This window comes from Zootoca vivipara, chromosome 6 (assembly GCF_965207765.1).
Source record: "Zootoca vivipara chromosome 6, rZooViv2.hap1.1, whole genome shotgun sequence".
NCBI lineage: Eukaryota > Metazoa > Chordata > Lepidosauria > Squamata > Lacertidae > Zootoca > Zootoca vivipara.
In genome coordinates this window covers 34,407,044-34,427,982 of record NC_142589.1, presented here as the reverse complement: position 1 = coordinate 34,427,982, position 20,939 = coordinate 34,407,044, and the positions used below count along the sequence as shown (strand labels likewise).

At 42.9% G+C, this 20,939-nt stretch overlaps 1 protein-coding gene across 10 annotated transcripts in view; it reads left to right on the top strand.

Annotated features, from left to right (window-relative positions):
• The window catches only part of FTO (FTO alpha-ketoglutarate dependent dioxygenase), a 528,974-nt gene that overhangs the window by 227,370 nt on the left and 280,665 nt on the right, over window positions 1-20,939 (top strand). For 5 of the 10 annotated variants that reach the window (XM_088671939.1, XM_035119015.3, XM_035119024.3 and 2 more), the window contains one exon: window positions 18,576-19,469. The exons of the other annotated variants lie outside the window; for them this stretch is intronic. In XM_088671939.1, coding sequence (XP_088528065.1) covers window positions 18,576-18,720 — 145 coding nt within the window. In that variant the 3' untranslated portion in view covers window positions 18,721-19,469. Of the gene's footprint in view, window positions 1-18,575; window positions 19,470-20,939 lie in introns of those variants that run through there. 10 annotated transcript variants of the gene reach the window in all.

Sequence of the window (20,939 nt, the reverse complement as noted above, 5' to 3'; positions counted from 1 at the left end):
TAGAATCCTTTTGTGTTTTGCTGAATAGGCTGGTTGTACCGGGGCTCGTGGTAGATAATGTTAAGTAGGATTTCTGAATTATTGCATGTAAAGTCTCAAAAGCAGCTTTGTGCCAAAAGGAGGTTTCTGCCAAGGTACACTTGGCTTGATGGAGATATGTTTTGTATAGATAAGCCGCCCAATATAAGTTGAGTGACTCGGAGTGCATTGCGGTGGAGCTCCGATACCTGTGACGCTTTCCTTCATGCTTTCCTGGGCCTGAGGTTTCCCATCGCTGTCTGATACCCTTTAGCTAGGCATGCCTAAAGCACTGCCTGCCTCTGCCCCACAGTTTGTCCCAATCCATGGAGGAGGATGAGACGGTCTATGGCTCCTAGCCATGGTGGATGTGCTCTGCCTCTACTGTTGGAGGCAGAAAGCCTCTCAATACCAGTTGCTGGCAATCACCTGGGGGGAAAGTGCTGTTGCATTCAGGTCCTGCTTGCAGGCTTCCCATAAGCATCTGGTTGGCCACTGTGAGAACAGGATGCTGGGCTAGATGGGGCCTTGGTCTGAACCAGTAGGGTTCTTCTAATGTTGATTTGTTAACCCCTTACACCTGCAGCAGTGGTGGCACAAATGGCACTTGTTATGGGGGTGCTTTAATGGCAGCAGAAGGCACTTGTAGTTAGCTTCTTTCCAGCGTTCTTCCATAGCTCTGCAACGTAGTGTCAAATCTGTAGCAAGGCACTGGGGTCTCACCATGTACTTGAGTAGCAATGGCCACGACTATTTAGCTCAATGAACGGCACACTCCTGCTTATAGCCTTAGTTTGCCAAAACTCTCGTGCGCATTAAGAGAAATCAGAGTCAGAATGAGAGATGTTACAGAATCTCTCATACAGATTCTCTGAGGCTGCTCCAGAACTCTGGACCTCTTTCAGAAACACTAGAAGGTATTTATAAATTGGTGGTTAAATTAAGCCTGTAGACTTCAAGATAATTCCCCCCCTAGATTTTATTTACTGCGTTTATGAATTTCTTTTGGCCAACATTTAATATGGACATGCAGCAATGTGTGACATCAAGTGTTGGAATCTTGCTCCAGCGTCATCATGAATTGTGTGATGCCCACAGGGGTTATATCTGTATATGAATGGGCTGCAAACAAGAAGATATGGATGGTATGAATAGGTCGTACGTGTGTATGGATGCACACTCACATGAGAACATACTGAATCAGGCCATTGGTCCATCTAGCTCAGTAATGCTAAATAAGCTCAGATTTCCAGGGTTTCAGACAAGGGGACTCTCCCATCCTTTCCTGGAGATGCCAGGGATTGAATCTGAGACCTCCTGTATGCAAAGCAGATGGTCTCCCACTGAGCTATGGCCCTTCCCATAAATAAATATTTTATATGTGGTGTATGGATATTTGGAAGCCCAAAACCCACTCGCAAGCACTGTCACATATAGAACATGTTGAAATATATTGTGACTGATTCCATTATCCAGTTTAACTGGCTGTTCTCTGGATGTATTAACAGAACATTTGCTCTGGAAGGGAATGAAACCAAAAGTATAACACTCATTCACAGTTCATTCATAAGTACTAACAAAGGATCAGCCTAAGCCACTTTGTTTACGCCTGGGGTTCTACCTACTTTATTCTCATTAGGTTATGCCCTGTGCCAATGATTCCATCCAGCACGGAATTTCAGAACCAGGCACGCCATCAATTGAAAAGCAATTTTGTCATTTCAATCCAGGCAAGGGCAATTTTAAGAACAACACCCAAGTTTACTCTGAAGGTCATTTCAATCTTCCATAGATCTTGGGATATTACATTACCTCTTCACTCTCTCTCCCACCCCCTCTCCACGAATCCTCAGCATAAGACATAAATTGAAGGTTTGAAGTGTCTGTAGACAGACATCAGACGAGCTCTGGTGTAAAGGAAGACTTCGCCATTATTTGTTCTTTACCATCCTAAAGTGAAATAGAACAAAGCTTCAAAGGCCTTTGTAGTGGAATGGCTCAGAGCCAGTGCTGTATATAGGAATCCATAAAACAAGTGGTTAGATTCCCCCCCGAAGACTCTAGAGTGGCACTCTATGGAGGCAGTGCCTGGAATTCCAACCAAATGGATCTTCATCCTGTAATATGTGGATATGTGGGCTTATTGAACTAAATATGGCAATTGTCCCACCATAGTGACTTGTGGTGAATGACTCAGTTGTCATACGCTGCTCATACACTACTAGGCCAGATTCAAGGTTCTTATATTAATTTACAAGGCCATTAGCAACTTTGGTTCAGGATACCTCAAGGACTCCCTAATCCTTTATATCCCTGCCTAATCACTGAGGACTTCGAGGAATCACTCTTAGTGTTCCCTCATGTCTCAGATGTATGGCTTGTATCCAACCAAAAGCCTTGTGTTTTAATATTGTAGGCCCAGTTTTATGGATCTCCCTTCCAGTTGTGGTTAGACAGGTCCCTTCACTACTGAATCTCTGGTGCCTACTGACAGCTTTTTTATTCCAGTATTTTAATTGAATTCTGATTTTATAGTTTTAACTCATTTTTAGTCTGATTGAATTATGGCTCTTGTATGCCTCTCAGTGACTATTCTAATTAAGCAGTATACAGATTGTCCAAATAATAATTCATTAGCCATTGCACACAGGCTTTTATGTGAAACAGGGTCTTCTCCCAGGACCAAATGCGTTGGTTTTCTGAAACCAAATTAATGTAATTTAGCATATTTTGTGGAGCATTTGCTTTGCATCCAGAAGGTCCCAGGTTCAATCCCCAGCATCTCTAGGGAGGGTTGGGAGAGATCCCTGAAACCCTGGAGTGTCGCTGCCAGTCAGTGTAGACAATACTGAGCTAGGTGGACCAATGGTGTGACTCAGTAAAAGTCAGCTTCCTATATTCCTATGCAGAGGTTGCATTCTTTGACTGAGGCATCCCTCCACCCCATGACTAGTGGACAGTATTTATAACGTATGCATCTGCTTTCCATTTCTTCATTTTATGACCAAGCAGCAAGCATTTCAGATCTCAGCTATGATCATGGGTAATCAGGGACATTAATTTACAGCATTTGCTGTATAGTAAACTCTGTATTTGGGAAGTTTTAAATTCCCTAGACCTCCTGCTTTCCAGCATTTCACTAGTGCTATGTGAATTTCATTTTTTTCATTTTATTTTTAAGGCAAACCAATATAAATTGCTTTCTCGTAGAAAAGAAGAAGAGGGGAAGATTAGCTCCTTAAGTCTTCTGCTCCTTTCTGCTTGCGGGCCTTGGAAAATTCCCCACGTGCTTTTAAAAATGTCCAAATGCTTTGACCATAACACAGGAATGGCAAGACACCAGTCCTCAAGCCATGGATGGGCTACAGTGTGTCATGAAAATCAACAGGATGGAAATCCACATTTCCTCCCAGTTAGCCAATCTGCAACATTAAAGAAGCAAGAGATGACATATGGCGGAAAGGATAAACGACAAAGCCCTTGTTGGATCAAACCAAAAGTCCATCTAGTCCAACATCCTGTTTCCCAGAGTGGACAACCAGATGCTAAAATGAAGTTACCACATGCTTAGACTTCCTTTTGGGATGAGGACTGCAGGCTTGGCAAAAGCTGATAAAAGTGGTTTTTTGGAAACTTTAGGAATGTTAATGAAAGATTGTCCAGAAACCCCATTCTATCTGATCTGAGCTCTTGGTGCAACTGATCTACTATCTACACGTTTTTCAGGTCTTACAACATATATTCAAAATTAGAATTACCCTGACCAACCATATCATGCCCTATTCCTCTTAGCATGACTATTGTGCAAACAATGAACATACAAGAGATAGTGGTGGCAAGCCCCTTTCTAATCTCCATGCATTCTCTCAACAGTGTAACAGTGTTTGATCTGTACCTGTGTGTAAAGAGTACACATAGTTGGAGATCTTGCTATTTGCAGGGCCCCCAGCTGTACATACAGAACCTATTCTCATCCAATTGGTTTGTGTTTTTAGGATTGTACAGATGATCAAATTAATGATCTGGAGAAGACTTCAGGAAGTTCTCAATGCTCGTAGAGCAGATGACCATGGGTGATTAGTAGAACACATGCTTAGTATGTAGAAGGTCCCAAGTTCAGTCTGGCATCTGAAGTTAAATGATTGAATGGGCGATAGGGAAAACACATCTCTGTCTGAGACCCTAGAGAATCATTGCCTGGCAGAGCTGACAATACTGAGCTAATATGGATTAAGGGTCTGACTTAGTCTAAGGCCAGGCATGAGGAATCTGTGGTGCTCCAGAAGTGATTGAATTATAGCTTCCATCACCCCTGACCATTGACTGTTCTGGCTAGGGCTGATGAGAGTTGGAGTCCAACAACATCTGGAGGGCCACGGGTTCCCCATCCCTGGTCTAAAGCAACATCATTCATTCATCTCCAGCTTCCAAGAATCATCTCCTCTGCTGTGTTTTTCTTTCCACTTCTTTCTCTTCCTTCTCCTTTGTTTTCCATTATAGCCTGTGAATCAAAGGAAGGTCTCTGGACCAATGTAAATACAGCCCTAGTAAAACAACTTGGGCAAGTTCATAGCTCCCTTGCTGCTCTTGCGTCACTGCTTTTGGCTGCCGGTGCAAAAAATAGAAATCCTAACATTGTCCAGGCTATCTTCATGACCCAGAGGAAGAAAAATGTTGGTGATGATTAAAAAAACAAAACAAAGCATGGGTCCTGAATGTTAGGCTCTCTCAGCCTTAACCTTATCTGTATTTCTGGAAGTAATGTCCAGGCTGATAATACAAGGAGATTGGAAACACATTTTGAAAGCGCATAAAGCCAATAATTGGGGCAATGGAAACTACTCATGCCTTATACTCTGTGTGTAGCATGCCTTTTGTTTTCCTGTGCAATCTTAGGAGACATCAGCACCAAGGTTTGTAGTGTTAGGACAAGTCCAGCTATTTGCATCTGCTAGAACAACTATTTCTTCTTGTTCAGTGGAACCTTCTCTCCCTCTCCTATCCCAACATGCATGCGCATGGACACATACACAAACACACATGCTCCTTAGATCTGCACTGGAGGCTTAAAGGACCCTACTGCCCCGGAACAGATTTTGGGGGTGTGTGAGGAGAAGAGAGGGAGGGGAAGGTCCATTGCAGATCCACAAGGCCATGCACTAGCAGAAGCACTTAGATGGATTCCACCCCAACCCATTTTCCCATTTACCCCAACGTCTTCAGTTTGAGTTTGGACATGCCATGTTTAATCACAATATGACAATGCCTTTACTAGGTCCAGCCAAAATGTTACAAAGTGGTGAGAAAGCTGTTCATCACAGGAACAGTTATGCAGATTTGAGTGGATTTCAGGATGCAAGGGTGTGCCTTGTCTCCTGGGATAAAGCAAAAAATAATGACTGTTTCCCCCATTTTTGAAAATGTAACGTCTGGCACCTAACTCATCTGTCTCCAGCCCTAACCAAAACACACAGGTCTCTTGCAAGCCAGAAGTGAAGAAAAACATGGTTGCCTTTATATTAGCAGGGCTAATTGAGATTAATTTTATCCTGGTGTACTAGGTACAAAGTCAATAGAAGCCAAACACAGTATAAATCCTTAATGCTGTATTCTCTCCTGATTCCTGGTGTTCCAGTTGGGGGGGGGGTGGCGGGGTAGGCATTGGTGCTAAAATTCAAAGCTCACAAAATGCCAACCAATTTTAAGGTTAATACAGCAGTAGTCTCAGGGTTGCCATCAGCACCTGGCATCCTTGGGCTGTTGCCAGGACCCTAGTGCCCCCAGTTGATGCTGATACTGAGCTAGCCTTTAACTGTTGCTTTCTTTAGCCTACCACTCTGAGCAGTGCCAAGCAGTAGGAACAAGCCACCCTTTTAGTTTTCCATAGTGCCCTTGACTTAGCATCATGGTGGGAAATGAGTTTTTTTAAAAAAATAAATAAATAAATAAATTCAGAATTAAACCTGTTTCTCAATAAGTGCTTCTTTTTTTGGAGGGGGTGATGTAATAGATCTAGATTGCGTGTGGACTACGTAGTAGCACCCTGTCTCCATTGATTCTAGAATAAAAGGATGTGTGTATGCAACTAATGTCTATAATCACAGTTGGTCATTGTAGATGTGCCTCACTTCTCTTTGCCTCTGTCAGAGGCGTCTGCGGCTACTCTTGAGTAAAGACACTCCACTCCTTCTTGTCTTTCAAGGTTTTATTGTGCATATTATTTACAGTGCAAAGATCTCAGCAAGCATGACTGCCTAGTCCGTGTCAGAACCCCGCAATGGCTTCTTCCGGGTTCTTGACCAGCATAAAAGCCTGGGCACCCCAAAGCGCCACCCCCTGGCTCTATGGGTGGGTTGTTGTTGCTTAGTCGTTTAGTCGTGTCCGACTCTTCGTGACCCCATGGACCATAGCACGCCAGGCACTCCTGTCTTGCACTGCCTCCCGCAATTTGGTCAAACTCATGTTCGTAGCTTCGAGAACACTGTCCAACCATCTTGTCCTCTGTCGTCCCCTTCTCCTAGTGCCCTCAATCTTTCCCAACATCAGGGTCTTTTCCAAGGATTCTTCTCTTCTCATGAGGTGGCCAAAGTATTGGAGCCTGAGCTTCACGATCTGTCCTTCCAGGGAGCACTCAGGGCTGATTTCCTTAAGAATGGATAGGTTTGATCTTCTTGCAGTCCATGGGACTCTCAAGAGTCTCCTCCAGCACCATAATTCAAAAGCATCAATTCTTCGGCGATCAGCCTTCTTTATGGTCCAGCTCTCACTTCCATACATCACTACTGGGAAAACCATAGCTTTAACTATACGGACCTTTGTCGGCAAGGTGATGTCTCTGCTTTTTAAGATGCTGTCTAGGTTTGTCATTGCTTTTCTCCCAAGAAGCAGGCGTCTTTTAATTTCGTGACTGCTGTCACCATCTGCAGTGATCAAGGAGCCCAAGAAAGTAAAATCTCTCACTGCCTCAATTTCTTCCCCTTCTATTTGCCAGGAGGTGATGGGACCAGTGGCCATGATCTTGGTTTTTTTGATGTTGAGCTTCAGGCCATATTTTGCGCTCTCCTCTTTCACCCTCATTAAAAGGTTCTTTAATTCCTCCTCGCTTTCTGCCATCAAGGTTGTGTCATCTGCATATCTGAGGTTGTTGATATTTCTTCCGGCAATCTTAATTCCGGCTTGGGATTCATCTAGTCCAGCCTTTCGCATGATGAATTCTGCATATAAGTTAAATAAGCAGGGAGACAATATACAACCTTGTCGTACTCCTTTCCCAATTTTGAACCAATCAGTTGTTCCATATCCAGTTCTAACTGTAGCTTCTTGTCCCACATAGAGATTTCTCAGGAGACAGATGAGGTGATCAGGCACTCCCATTTCTTTAAGAACTTGCCATAGTTTGCTGTGGTCGACACAGTCAAAGGCTTTTGCATAGTCAATGAAGCAGAAGTAGACTTTTTCTGGAACTCTCTAGCTTTCTCCATAATCCAGCGCATGTTTGCTATTTGGTCTCTGGTTCCTCTGCCCTTTCGAAATCCAGCTTGCACTTCTGGGAGTTCTCGGTCCACATACTGCCTAAGCCTGCCTTGTAGAATTTTAAGCATAACCTTGCTAGCGTGTGAAATGAGCGCAATTGTGCGGTAGTTGGAGCATTCTTTGGCACTGCCCTTCTTTGGAATTGGGATGTAGACTGATCTTCTCCAATCCTCTGGCCATTGCTGAGTTTTCCAAACTTGCTGGCATATTGGGTGTAGCACCTTAACAGCATCATCTTTTAAAATTTTAAATAGTTCAGCTGGAATATCATCACTTCCACTGGCCTTGTTATTAGCAGTGCTTTCTAAGGCCCATTTGACTTCACTCTCCAAGATGTCTGGCTCAAGGTCAGCAACCACACTACCTGGGGTGTACGAGACCTCCATATCTTTCTGGTATAATTCCTCTGTGTATTCTTGCCACCTCTTCTTGATGTCTTCTGCTTCTGTTAGGTCCTTACCACTTTTGTCCTTGATTATGGTAATCTTTGTACGAAATGTTCCTTTCATATCTCCAATTTTCTTGAACAGATCTCTGGTTTTCCCCATTCTATTGTTTTCCTCTATTTCTTTGCATTGCTCATTTAAGAAGACCCTCTTGTCTCTCCTTGCTGTTTTTTGGAAATCTGCATTCAGTTTCCTGTATCTTTCCCTATCTCCCTTGCATTTTGCTTGCCTCCTCTCCTCCGCTATTTGTAAGGCCTCGTTGGACAGCCATTTTGCTTTCTTGCATTTCCTTTTCCTTGGGATGGTTTTCGTTGCTGCCTCCTGTATAATGTTACGAGCCTCCATCCATAGTTCTTCAGGCATTCTGTCCACCAAATCTAAATCCTTAAACCTGTTCCCCACTTCCACTGTGTATTCATAAGGGATTTGATTCAGATTGTATCTTACTGGCCCAGTGGTTTTTCCTACTTTCTTCAGTTTAAGCTGGAATTTTGCTATAAGAAGCTGGTGATCTGAGTTACAGTCAGCTCCAGGTCTTGTTTTTGCTGACTGTATAGAGCTTCTCCATCTTTGGCTGCAGAGAATATAATCAATCTGATTTCGATGCTGCCCATTTGGTGATATCCATGTGTAGAGTCGTCTCTTGTGTTGTTGGAAGAGAGTGTTTGTGATGACCAGCTTGTTCTCTTGACAGAACTCTATTAGCCTTTGCCCTGCTTCATTTTGAACTCCCAGGCCAAACTTGCCAGTTGTTCCTTTTATCTCTTGATTCCCTACTTTAGCATTCCAATCCCCTGTAATGAGTGTCATTTCCTTCTTTGGTGTCATTTCTAGAAGGTGTTGTAGGTCTTCATAGAATTGGTCAATTTCACTTTCTTCAGCACCGGTAGTTGGTGCATAAACTTGGATTACTGTGATGTTAAAAGGTCTGCCTTGGATTCGTTAAAAGGTCTGCCTTGTGATGTTAAAAGGTCTGCCTTGTGATGTTAAAAGGTCTGCCTTGGATTCTGCCTATGGGTGGGAGCATGCCTCAATTTGAGCGTCGGCGGGAACGGTCTCCTTTCTGGCAGCCCTGTGTCCGACATCTCTCCAGACTCCTCCTCCCCTGACCCTCTTTCATAGCGGGGCTGGGGCTCCGATTCCTGCCAGAGCCCTCTCTCCACCCCACTGACTTCCTCATTCCTTTCTCCTGATTCGCTGCTCATGCTGACGCTGGGTGAGGAGCTAGTCAGAATGACAGGGAGCGGCTCTCTCTCTGTATGGCGTCCCCCTGACAGCCTCTTATGACACCCACATGTATGTTTGTTTGTTTGTTCCAACGGGTTATATCAAACTTAATTACAACCATCCCTTAAGTGGTGCGCAAATAGCACCATAAAAAATACAAATCAGTTTAAACTACAAAACCAGAATTCCGTTAAAATGCCAAATGAACCTTATAAAAACATCGACGGTTCACATTGAATAGAACTGATCTGTAGAAAGGACTTTGTGACCTGGAAACAGAGGCAGTGTATGTACTTTTGCAACCCAAGAAAATCTTTCATAAAAACAATTTAAAAGGGGGAAGGAAATGGTGAACAAAGCCTGCTCCACCTCACATACGCAAAATTGTCCCAAACAATAGATAGTAGTAGTAGTAGCAGCAGCAGTAGTAATAATAGAATGCTAGACTAGGTGGGCATTTGGCCGGATCCAGGAGGGTTCTCTGTGTGTTCTTATATTCTCCTTATACATTTGAGGCTGAGATACGTTTTATTGCCATCATGCAACATGGGTGGCTTACATGTGGCCCTCCAGATGTTGTTGGACTCCAACTCCCATCAGCTCTAGCCAGCCTGGGCAATGGACAGAAACGATGAGAGTTGTAGTCAGACAAAAAACCCAGGTTGGTCACCTGCGATGCGAGAGTCATACGGTTTAAGAGTGGGGAAAGGATTTGCTGCACAGCCCTCTGGTCAGATGCGAGAACCTTCTTGTGGGAATCCAGAACTGTGTTGCCAAAAATATATGCGTAATTTATTAAACCTTCAGAGTCTGTATATCTATGTGGAGGTGTGCACATGCATATGTATCGCGATCCCCTCATGCATTCCAAATGTATTCTCTCAACTTGCATGATTGTAAAACTCTGTGAAGAGAAACAGCCCGCAGGCCTGCGTAGGGTCTGCAATGTAAAGTTTGCAGTTTATATTGAACAGAAGACTTCATGTATCTGCAAATGCTGTGGCATTTAGCAGTGTTGGTCAAATGGAATTCTACTACCCTCTCACCCCAGACCCCCAATAAACCGAGGTCTATCATTTGATTCCTTGCCTTGTGGATTACCCAGAAAAAGAAGCAGGCAGATGTGAAATGCAAGGAAGACCCTGCTGGCATTCTTACATGGGAGGGATAGACATTCTGCTGCCTGAAGTGATCCATGTACAGATTCTGACCAGACTAGCAGTTGGATCTGACTTCAATGGGGCAACATCCTGCACCATACCTGAGGGCAGCAGGAAAGCATAGGGGTCCTGAACAGGCTGACTTAAGGGACTCGGGGGGAATGGCTGGGGGCTGATGCCACCATTTGCTTCTTGAGGAAGGTGCCATTCTCTCTCTAATGGTGGGACTGGCCCTGATGAGATGATGATGATGATGATGATAATGATAATGATAATAATATTTTATTACTGATACCCGGCCCATCTGGCTGGGCCTCCCCATCCACTCTGGGCAGCTTCCAACCAGATATTACAAACACAATGAAAGATCAAACATGAAAAACTTCCCTAAACAGGGCTGCCTTCAGGTGTCTTCTACAAGTCAGATAGTTGTTTATTTCCTTGACATCTGGTGGGAGGGCGTTCCACAGGGCGGGCACCACTGCCGAGATATAAAGGAATATCCACACTCATCAGCCAATGAGAGCCACAGGCCTGCATGCAAGGCAAAAACCCATGTAAGCTGGGCCTCATCGGCACAATACATCATTTAAAGCAGTATCATACCACTTTAGATAGTCATGGCTTCCCCCAAAGAATCCTGGGAAGTGTAGTTTGTTAAAGGTGCTTTAGACCATGCTCTATAAATGAGAAGGTGGGATACAGATGCTTTAAATAAGAACATACCCGGATACATTTTTCACCTTGAATTCGTTTTCAATTTTACTGGCTTTAAACCTCATTCAGGGAGAGTTCACAGTCCCAAACAATAGATACTGAAGTTATACACTCACCTGAGACCGTTCAGGGGCTCCATTTTAAGTTTGTGGCAGTCTCTGAACACTGCTAGCGGTGAAAGGGGGGGGGAACTGAGTGGAATCAAGCTCATAAGCTTTGTAGTCTGTGTCTTGGTGTGCTTAGAAGAGCTTCCTGGGACAAATTGGAAAGTGGTTTTGTTTGATATCATTTCCGCATATTAACATTCATATTCTAGAGAAGGAAAAGCATAAATTAAACCAATGGCAGCACAGCAGTCCATTTCCCCCTTATGGCAGAGTCACCATTGCAACCGATGTGTTTTGTTTTCATTGTTGCTCTGGAAGAACACTGCATCCATTCTAGTGAGTAGTGAGGAAAGTTATTTTATCCTCCTTTGAAATCGTATCTCTTTTGTCGGGCGCATTTCTGAAGTTGTTCTACAGCTTTTGTGCAATGGAGCTGTGGAATTCAACACGACCATACCCTGCAGCTTATAACTGGGCCACCTCAGACATGATACATATAATCACCCAAGCCATTTGACCTCTATATTGTTACACGCAGTCAGGTAGGAGCAAAGTGAGTTTCAGGTGACCCTATCATGTGACCAAGATCAGAGGTCACGAAGTCCTAACTGTTTAGTTGTCAAGGTAGCTCATTCATCACCACTGTTATGTAACTGACATACTGACAAATAGTCCTGGGGTATAAAATTGTTCTCTGCTACTTGAGGACCCTAAACCTTAATTGGCTGCCATAAATTTCCACATGTTAAGAGTTAGTTTGAGCAGACAACTGGCTAGAGGAAAGAAGAAAGATGAAAATTAGGCATATCATTCTTTGTCATATGCTTAATGCCACAATGGACAACACCTACCAACATATGGTATCATGTTAACTATTTTTTATTGTTCAGACTCTTTGTACACCTTAAAAATATATAACCCAAGTTTAATATGCCTGACAAGAATAAAAGACTTGCAAACATCTCTGTTAAACTGAAAGGGTCAAACCCCCTTATTTTTAAGGCAAATCTTCAGTTGCTTTGAATTTCCCTACCATGCTTTTGATTTGTGATGTTGTCCCTTGTAAGAATCTAAAGAGATATCTGAAATAGTACCATTTCTGTTCTCTCTTTGAGGGGGGGTGTAAACTATGCAAGACCAGTTTTTTAGATACTATTGCCCTGCCTAGGGATGTCATAGAATTCTGAAGAAAACAGAAACGGAAGCAGAAAATGCTGATGGTTGCTTTCTTGTCCAATGTCTGGAATGGAAATCAATCCAGCAAATACAATCGGTATTTGCTGCTGCTGTTGCATTCAGACATTTAATGCATTCAGTCATCAAATTATATATAATTGATTATGTCCGTCCCCCCATTTGCAACAACTTTAACAGTGCTTTAGACTATACAGGTGGCGCTGTGGTCTAAGCCACTGAGCCTAGGGCTTGCCGATCGGAAGGTTGGCGATTTGAATCCCCGCAATGGGGTGAGCTCCCATTGCTCAGTCCCAGCTCCTGTCAACCTAGCAGTTTGAAAGCACGTCAAAGTGCAAGTAGATAAATAGGTACCGCTCCAGTGGGAAGGGAAACGGCGTTTCAGTGTGCTGCTCTGGTTTTGCCAGAAGCGGCTTAGTTATGCTGGCCACATGACCCACATGTCCAATTGTCTGTGGACAAACGTTGGTTTCCTCGGCCAGTAAAGCGAGATGAGCGCCGCAACCCCAGAGTCATTTGTGACTGGACTTAACTGTCATGGGTCCTTTACCTTTACCTTTTTATGTCCATCCCTCCATCTGCAAGAACTTTAACAGTGCTTTTTCCCCTTTAAAATGTTTAGGGGTTCTCTCATTTTGACTGCAGAAAATCACCATTTTATAGTTCAAATCGGGAAAAATAAATACAGCAAATGAACAAAAGTACAAAGATTCACAAAATGTTTAGAGATATGTGTACCCCCAGGAAAAAAAACACTGCTTGGAACTATAGTTTGTTAAGGGTGCTAAAAGTTGTTATGAACTCACAGAGATACAGTTTAACAACCAATCCCTCTTCCCAGGGAACTTTGGAAATTGTAGCTGGGAATTAGGAATAGGGGTATCCCCCTCCCAGAACCCTTAAGTAACTACAATTCCAAGGATGCTTTGGAGAAGCCATGGCCATTAAAGCAGCATGATACAGCTATAAACATATAGCACAAGTGTAGCCTAGTTAGAAACCTCTGTTAATTCAGATGGTCTACATGGTGGGCCAAAGTGAGACAATAGCCAAAAACCAGAGGTCTAAACACTTACATAAACTATTTGTTAAGAGGAAGAGAAAAAGATGGAGAGAGAAAAACCACCCTACTGCTTCTCCCCCTTACAAGCTGCAAATCTTAGCTAGGGAGAAGGGGGGTGGGGAAGAGGGGAGAATAATGTTTTAAAATAAATGGTTAGCACATTAGTATAAAACCTATTGATTAAAAACACCAAGCATAATGTTAGTCTTTTAGTCTCTTGAGTGATGCAATCCCGAAATAAATTTATCCCTTTGACTCTTACATTAACCTTTTATTGACTGCTTGCATACCCATAATTAACACACACTTTAGCTAAAGTGGTTAATTTTAGCATTGTGACCAGTGTCTCCTAATGTAGTTGACACCCTAATCATCTAAATGTAAGTAAAGCCACAGGGGAAGGAACCAGCTGTCTCCTCCAGATTCCAGGAGAAGTCACCATTTTAGACCTGTTCCACCCATGCAACAAAATGGAGTGATAAGAGTGGACTGAACCAGTTTGGACTGGAGGGCAGAGGAATCCATTTCTCCCACTGTGTAAATCCCTCTGGAAGAAGGAAAAACTGAGTGTATTAGTAAGGAAGGTTCTAGTTGAGCCAACTACTTGTGGAGCAAGATTTTTAATTGGGTTTTGATACAGGAAACCATTTTTAAAAACTGCTTCTTCCCCCAACCCGGACCCGCCGGTCAGTGTAGACAATACTGAGCTAAATGAACTAAAGGTCTGGCTCAGTATATGGCAACTTTCTATGTTCCTCCCCCTGATTTAGCTGCTACAGAGCAGGAGCACTGGTTGAGCCCTTGACAATGACAACCCAAGCATTTTAGATAGACCAACAGTGGGAAATGGCTATTGCCCTGTGGACTTCCTAGCTGTGAAAGCCTCCCAGAGTGTCTGGGGCAACCCAGTCAGATCAGCGGGGTACAATATTATTATTATTATTGATTATTTTAATGTTTGGTTGCAGTCTCATTCAATGTGACCTCTAGCTGTTGGGTAGGTCAGTATATTATCCATATTTTGCAGATGTGGGAAGTTAAGGCTCAGAAATAGTGCCTTTGCCCTAAGACAACCTGGTGAATTAGGTACTTCCAAGTGAATGGCCTCTATGTTCCAGAAGATTGGTATAGTAATGTATAGAAAACCAACTGAAAGTCTTCATCTAGAGCTAGGGCGAGTAACCTCTGGCCTTCTAGGTGTTGTTGGACTATAACTCCCACCCATCCCAGCCAGCATAGTGGTTAGGGATGATGGGAGTTGTAGTCCAGCAACTTCTGAAAGGACAGAGGTTCCCCACCTTTGACCCAGAGCACCCAGCAAATGACACCTTCATATTTTTCTAACCAAGAGAGAACACAAAGCAAGTTCTTTGTTTGAGGTTATAATCAGCTTCAGTCTCCTCTGCGTAATAACTGAGTTCTTTCTCTGCAATTTTGTTGGAAGCGAAATATCTCCAGCAGTGGGCTCCGGAATCACCTGGGAACCACTGAGAGGCCTCCGCGCTAAACTATGTTTCCTCAACGACTGTTTTGAGGCGGCCCGCCCAACAAATCTACCGTTCTTCCACACGGTGCGGCTTATCAATGCAAACAGTTTAATATTTATGCTAAGAGGATTGTCAAAAGTAGCTTGTGCTCCTTTAATTCTTGTTTTAAATAAATAATGAGAACATTTGAACACATTACTCTTCTCCGAGGGCCCGAGGTCGGTTAATCTTATTATTTATGAAGTGATGTGCTACATAATAGTGCTTAGTGCATGTTAACAGATGCTATTATCACGGGCCGATGTGGGGAGCTGAAGATATATAGGAATGTTACGTGTTAATACTGTCCTTGCGCTGTAATGTACGATGGATTGAGTGTGGGAGGAGGCTGGAGCCGCAATTAACCGCATACCAACATGGGTGTAAAGTTGACGTATGTTTTCTCTTGGGGATTCTCCTGCCATCAATAATTCCCAAGAGGAAGATGACCTCTTTTCTTTGGTGTGGGCTTTTTCATTCTTTCCTCAGAGAGGGTCAGGGTAGGGAAGTGGCCAGAGAGTCGTGTGTGTTAATCATTGTAGCAGCCACTGGAAGCATTAATCGGTTAATTGTTGAGATGAGTCGGTTATCTCCCCCATTGCAAATGCAAAGATGTGGCAGTCGACCTACGGTTTATTTGTCACTACCCTCCTTTCCTCCCCGCAGCAAGAGGAAAAAAAGTTCTCTTTGGCTTGCCTGATTCAGGCATTGCCTTTTAAGGCAGAGATGCTTTTCCCATATTCTCCCCATGCTGTTTTCATTGGACGTTCTTCATTGTTTAACATTTTCAGTGCTTTTCTTGGATTTTCTTAATCTCCTATGCATAAAGAAATGTCAAACCCTTGCTGGCCTTTTTCCTTTTCCAAACTCACTTGCTTTTCTGAGCATTCTCCTAGCCTCCTGTTTGCTTAAATGCCTCTGGTGCCTTACCTACAATTAACAGTCAAGGATATATTATGGCAATGAATGAGCTTTGCCACTTTAGTCTAGTGCATCTTAAAGGTGCATTAGAATAAAGTGGCAGAGCATGTGAAGATGAGAAGCCACAAATGTGTTTCAGTTAACACCTCTATTCCAAGGGAAGTGGGAATTCATAGCTGCCAAGTTTTCCCTTTTCTCGCGAGGAAGCCTATTCAGCATAAGGGAAAATCCCTTAAAAAAAGGGATAACTTGGCAGCTATGGGAATTAAATTTTCTGTACATGTGAAATGTAGAACATTTCATAAACCTAAGATCCATCCCTGCATTGAATAGAATGGAAAGAGGAGTAGGGAACCACCTCAGCTTTGTTTATTTTGTGTTCACTTATAAAACCATTTCTGTCCTGCTTTTTGTGGACGTTCTTAATTGTTTAAAATTTGAAACACGACTATTTTATATTTAATTGTATTACTTTACCGCTCTGATGTTTACTGCCCAGGGCTCTTTTGGGAGGATGGTTGAGATAGGAATTGAATAAGCAACAAAATAGTAATAATGGGCAGCATCCAAGCAAATAGTTCTGCAAGCACTTTTTTGGCTGTTCGATGGAACTCCCTCTCCTCTCTCTCTATGCGCCTCTTGCTTTAACTCCTTAAACAACTTGGGGGCAGGTTACCAGAAGGACCACCTCTTGCCCCATGTAGCTCTACTTGGACCTCTAGATCAGGGGTCAGCAACCTTTTTCAGCCGTGGGCCAGTCCACCGTCCCTCAGACCATGTGGCGGGCCAAAAATTTTTTTGGGGGGGGTGAACGAATTCCTATGCCCCACAAATAACCCAGAGATGCATTTTAAATTCCACTCATGTAAAAACACCAGGCAGGCCCCACAAATAACCCAGAGATGCATTTGAAATAAAAGGACACATTCTACTCATGTAAAAACACGCTGATTCCCGGACCATCTGCGGGCCGGATTGAGAAGGCGATTGGGCCGCATCTGGCCCCTGGGCCTTAGGTTGCCTAACCCTGCTCTAGATCATCTTCAGAGGGTGTAAGCTCAATGGTAAAGCATCTGCCTTGCATGCTGAAGGTCCTAGGTTTGATCCCTGGGACAGACTCCTACCTGGAAACCTGGAAAGCTACTGTCAGCTAGATGAACCAGTGGTCTGACTCAGAATACAGCATCTTCCAATGCTCTACAGGTGCCCCCCCCCCGGCCGCCGAGTGAGGTATGGCAGGTGACTCCTGGAGAAAGGGCCTTTGTAATGACAGCACTCTGGCTGTGCAATGCTCTCCCAAGAGATGCTCACCTGGTACAAACTATGAGGTCGCCAGACAAACATCTTTTCATTTCCCCATGTTTCTTCGATCTTGTAAATTGCTGCCATTTTCTTTTCTTTTATGGTGGGTTGTTGTATTTTAATATTTCATGTTTAAGCAGCCCCCTCCCCACCAGTCAGTATTATTACTGGGCAGCATTTGAACGTGATAAATAAAATAGATGTTTAAAAGACAATACTTTCACTTACAGGAATTTAGTTTCATTGGTTTTTACAGTAGCTAAGCCTATTGAACAGAATGCATTGATCACTTGGTCAATTTTCTCCCAGTCATAAAATATCTTCTTGTATATGCCAGTCACTTACCTTATATTAAATTGCTGCATAGCTACTTTTTAAAACTTAAAACAACAAATGAGCTACTAAAGTAGTTCCTTTTTGTGATATTTAGTTTTCTTTTAACCTTTTTTTTTTGCTGATCATATTATAATAATACTCACCTCTCTTCAGCTTTCACTCCTTTATAAACATTAGCTGATTAACCAGCAAATTAAAACAAACAACCTACACAAAACCCCCTGAAACCGAAAACACTGAACTGCTACAAATTTACTAATGCAGGACCAATAAGTGGCAGTCTTTATTACAAAGTAATCTTACAAGATGTGTTGGTTTACTACTCGTAAAATTTCCCTGTGCCGGACTGCAGTTTTAGCTGCTTATTATAATTAGACTTCACTACTATTGATGAGGAATCCATTTAATAAGAAACACTGTAATTCAAAGGGTTTCTCTGGGGACCTAGCAAACGCTAACCTCTTAATTTAATTTTGTTGAAGTTTTGCCCATCTATTCATCAGCAGAAATTGTTATTAACCTTCATTTGCATCTATCTTTCAACAGCAGCTCTCCTCCTCGTTACTTTCCCCCAAAACCTGATGGATTTGTAACTCTCAGATTTGCAAACCACATTCTGCGATATTGTTTAATCTGTGCTGTGACCTTAAATGCAGTAAACTTGGTTTAATCTCTCCCAATAATCTAGTAGTATCACAGAAACCCGCAGACAATGGCATAGACTGCTGACTGACTTCAAATAAGACTGGAGATAATGAAAAAATAATTCCCCCATCGAAAGGTGCACTAGCTGCGTTTTCTTTGTGATGGGCTTTCTCAAATATTCCTCTAGGAATTTATTTATTTATTTTAAAGAAAAACTCGCATTAAGGCAGAAAAGACCCTTGTGACTTCATTGGTTAATAGTCCTTTAGCGTGTGCCCCCCACCCTCTTTTCATTAATAGGCAAACATGAGAAATAATAAATCCCTAAATGCATCCCCTTAATTCATTTTTAATCTTATAGATTTATTTTATTTTTTTAGGTGCCATTCCCAACTTGTGGAGAATTTACCGAAGGATGAAAAGCCAGAATGCCATCCTTATTGGCAAGAAGGCGATGCCAGCATGCCGCTGCCATTCAACCTTGAAGACATAATAGCTGAGCTACAGAGTCTTCTAGAGTGCTAGATGGAGCAATCTGATCATGAACTGACTGAGATTATTTCGCAAAGAAACATCTTCTGTAAGAGGCACTAGATCTCTCTAAGAAGAGTGGGGTGGAGGAAGAAACAGCCCAGAGGGGGGAAGCATTCTGGCTGCATAATCAGTTAAGAAATTAACCAAAAGTGTACATCGCAAGCACCAGAACATGAAAGTAAGATTATCTGTGGTTTGTTTTCAAGTTGGGTAGGCAGCCACTGCCCTGCTGTGTTTCAGATCGGATGAGTGAAATAAAGAGCCAATTACAAATTGTTTTAGCGCAAATGTCCCCCCCCCTCTTTTTTCTGATGGTAAACAAAGGAACATTGAATTACCCAATGCAAGCACTAAACCTGCCTTAGGCTGCAATCCTTTACACACTTAATATGGCAGTAAGTCCTGTTACATTCAATGTGGCTTGTGCCTGAGTAGGCATGCATAGGGTATGGCGGAGTCTGTGATCTTCTACATGCCTACATGGAAGTATATCCCATTAAACTCAACGGGACTTACTTTTAAGGAAACTTGTCCAAGATTGTTCCATAAGAGACTAAGCTATTGGGAAGTCACTGGGCTGAATTTCACCTAGGCAAGTCACACTGAGCCTTAGGCCCCACATCTGCAATATGGATATGATAAATAATACTGACCTACCTCTCAGGGTTGTTGTGAGGATTATGCTAAGATAATAATGTGAATTCTTTTAAATAGAATAAAAGTGCTACCTAGATACTAAATGTTAGTATGGTTGAGTCTTTTTTGTGGTTGAACATTTCAGTACAAAAAGAGAGTTTCTGGGCCAACAAAATCTTATCTGGAAAAACACCCACCCATCCTTTTTTTGGCATGGTTTGTACATATATAGATAGGTGACAGATGATAGATAGTTAGATAGATATATGATAGATAGATAGATATTACTTCTGACTACAGGGTCAGACATTCAGGAATCATGTAACCAACCCTAGGACACCATGTTGCTATAGCACCATACTGATTTGGCTACATAGAGCTGTCACAAAGCCAATTCAGAGTAAGGGCAATGCTTTCTACTCTCACTCTGAATAGGATTGATTGATTGATTGATTGCTCCTTTTCTCAGCCTCCCATATATTTTATAATGTGGGGATGATATGCAAGGATTATTTGTTTCATGAAATGTGCTACCTCATCCTCTATTGGTCCAACCCCAATTCATATTCTTATCAGGACATTCTCAAACTTCAAATTCAGTGGGAGTATTCCTGGATTGCTCTCCTCATCCATTAAGATGTGTTGTGAAGGCTCTGTGCACCAGCTGTCCGGGGGGTGGGGGTGGGGCAGAACTCAACAAAGCCAAATCTCCATTGCGGCATCTCAAATACCACCCTTCACTTTAAAAATTCCATGACGCTTCACAACAATATGCTTGCAGTCTCAATATAGTCAGTAAAGGATAATGGAGCACGGGCCTTGTCAGGAGTTACCAAAATGTTGTTCACGGGCCTGCAGACTGAGGCTGAAGGTAAGAATTTACTTCACACTAAACTGCATATTAACTCGGAAGAAGGCCCAGCTGTGCTCAGATGTTCACAATTCCCACCCTTTTTACCTCTTGAACTTTTGAGGGTCTTTTTCAGTTGGCATCTGGGCACCTTGCAGCACCCATGTCTTTTTTGCCGAGATAGGAAGCTTCCCTCCTTGCATATTCAGGATTTTTACACTTGTATTGCTATAATAAAAAAGGGGCTTGTCTATATTGTCTGTTAAAGGAAGAAAGAAATCACCCACATCCAGTGGAAAAGGTGGCTTGCTCAACTTTGGAGAAATGACAGAAGAGCCAATGTTCATAGGAAGCTGCCTTATACAGAGTCAGGCGAGCTCAGTGTTGTCTACACGGACTGGCAGCAGCTCTCTAGGGTTTCAGGCAGGGGGCATTCCTATCCCTACCTGGAGATCCCACCAGGGATTGGACCTTGGAGCCAAATGGCTCCTTTAAACTACCCATTTCCCATTACATCCAAACTGGGAAACCGTGGCTTAATCCTTGCTTCCTAACCAGAATATGAAACCTGGGGAGCAGAAGGGCAAGGAAGGTACACACAGCAGCATGACTTTTTCTCAGGCTAAAAAAGCAGGGCCAGCCTGGGATTGTTTTACATCTGGGCCATATTGTTCCTCTTGGGTGCAAGCCATATCATGTTACATATCATCTTACTCCGTGGATT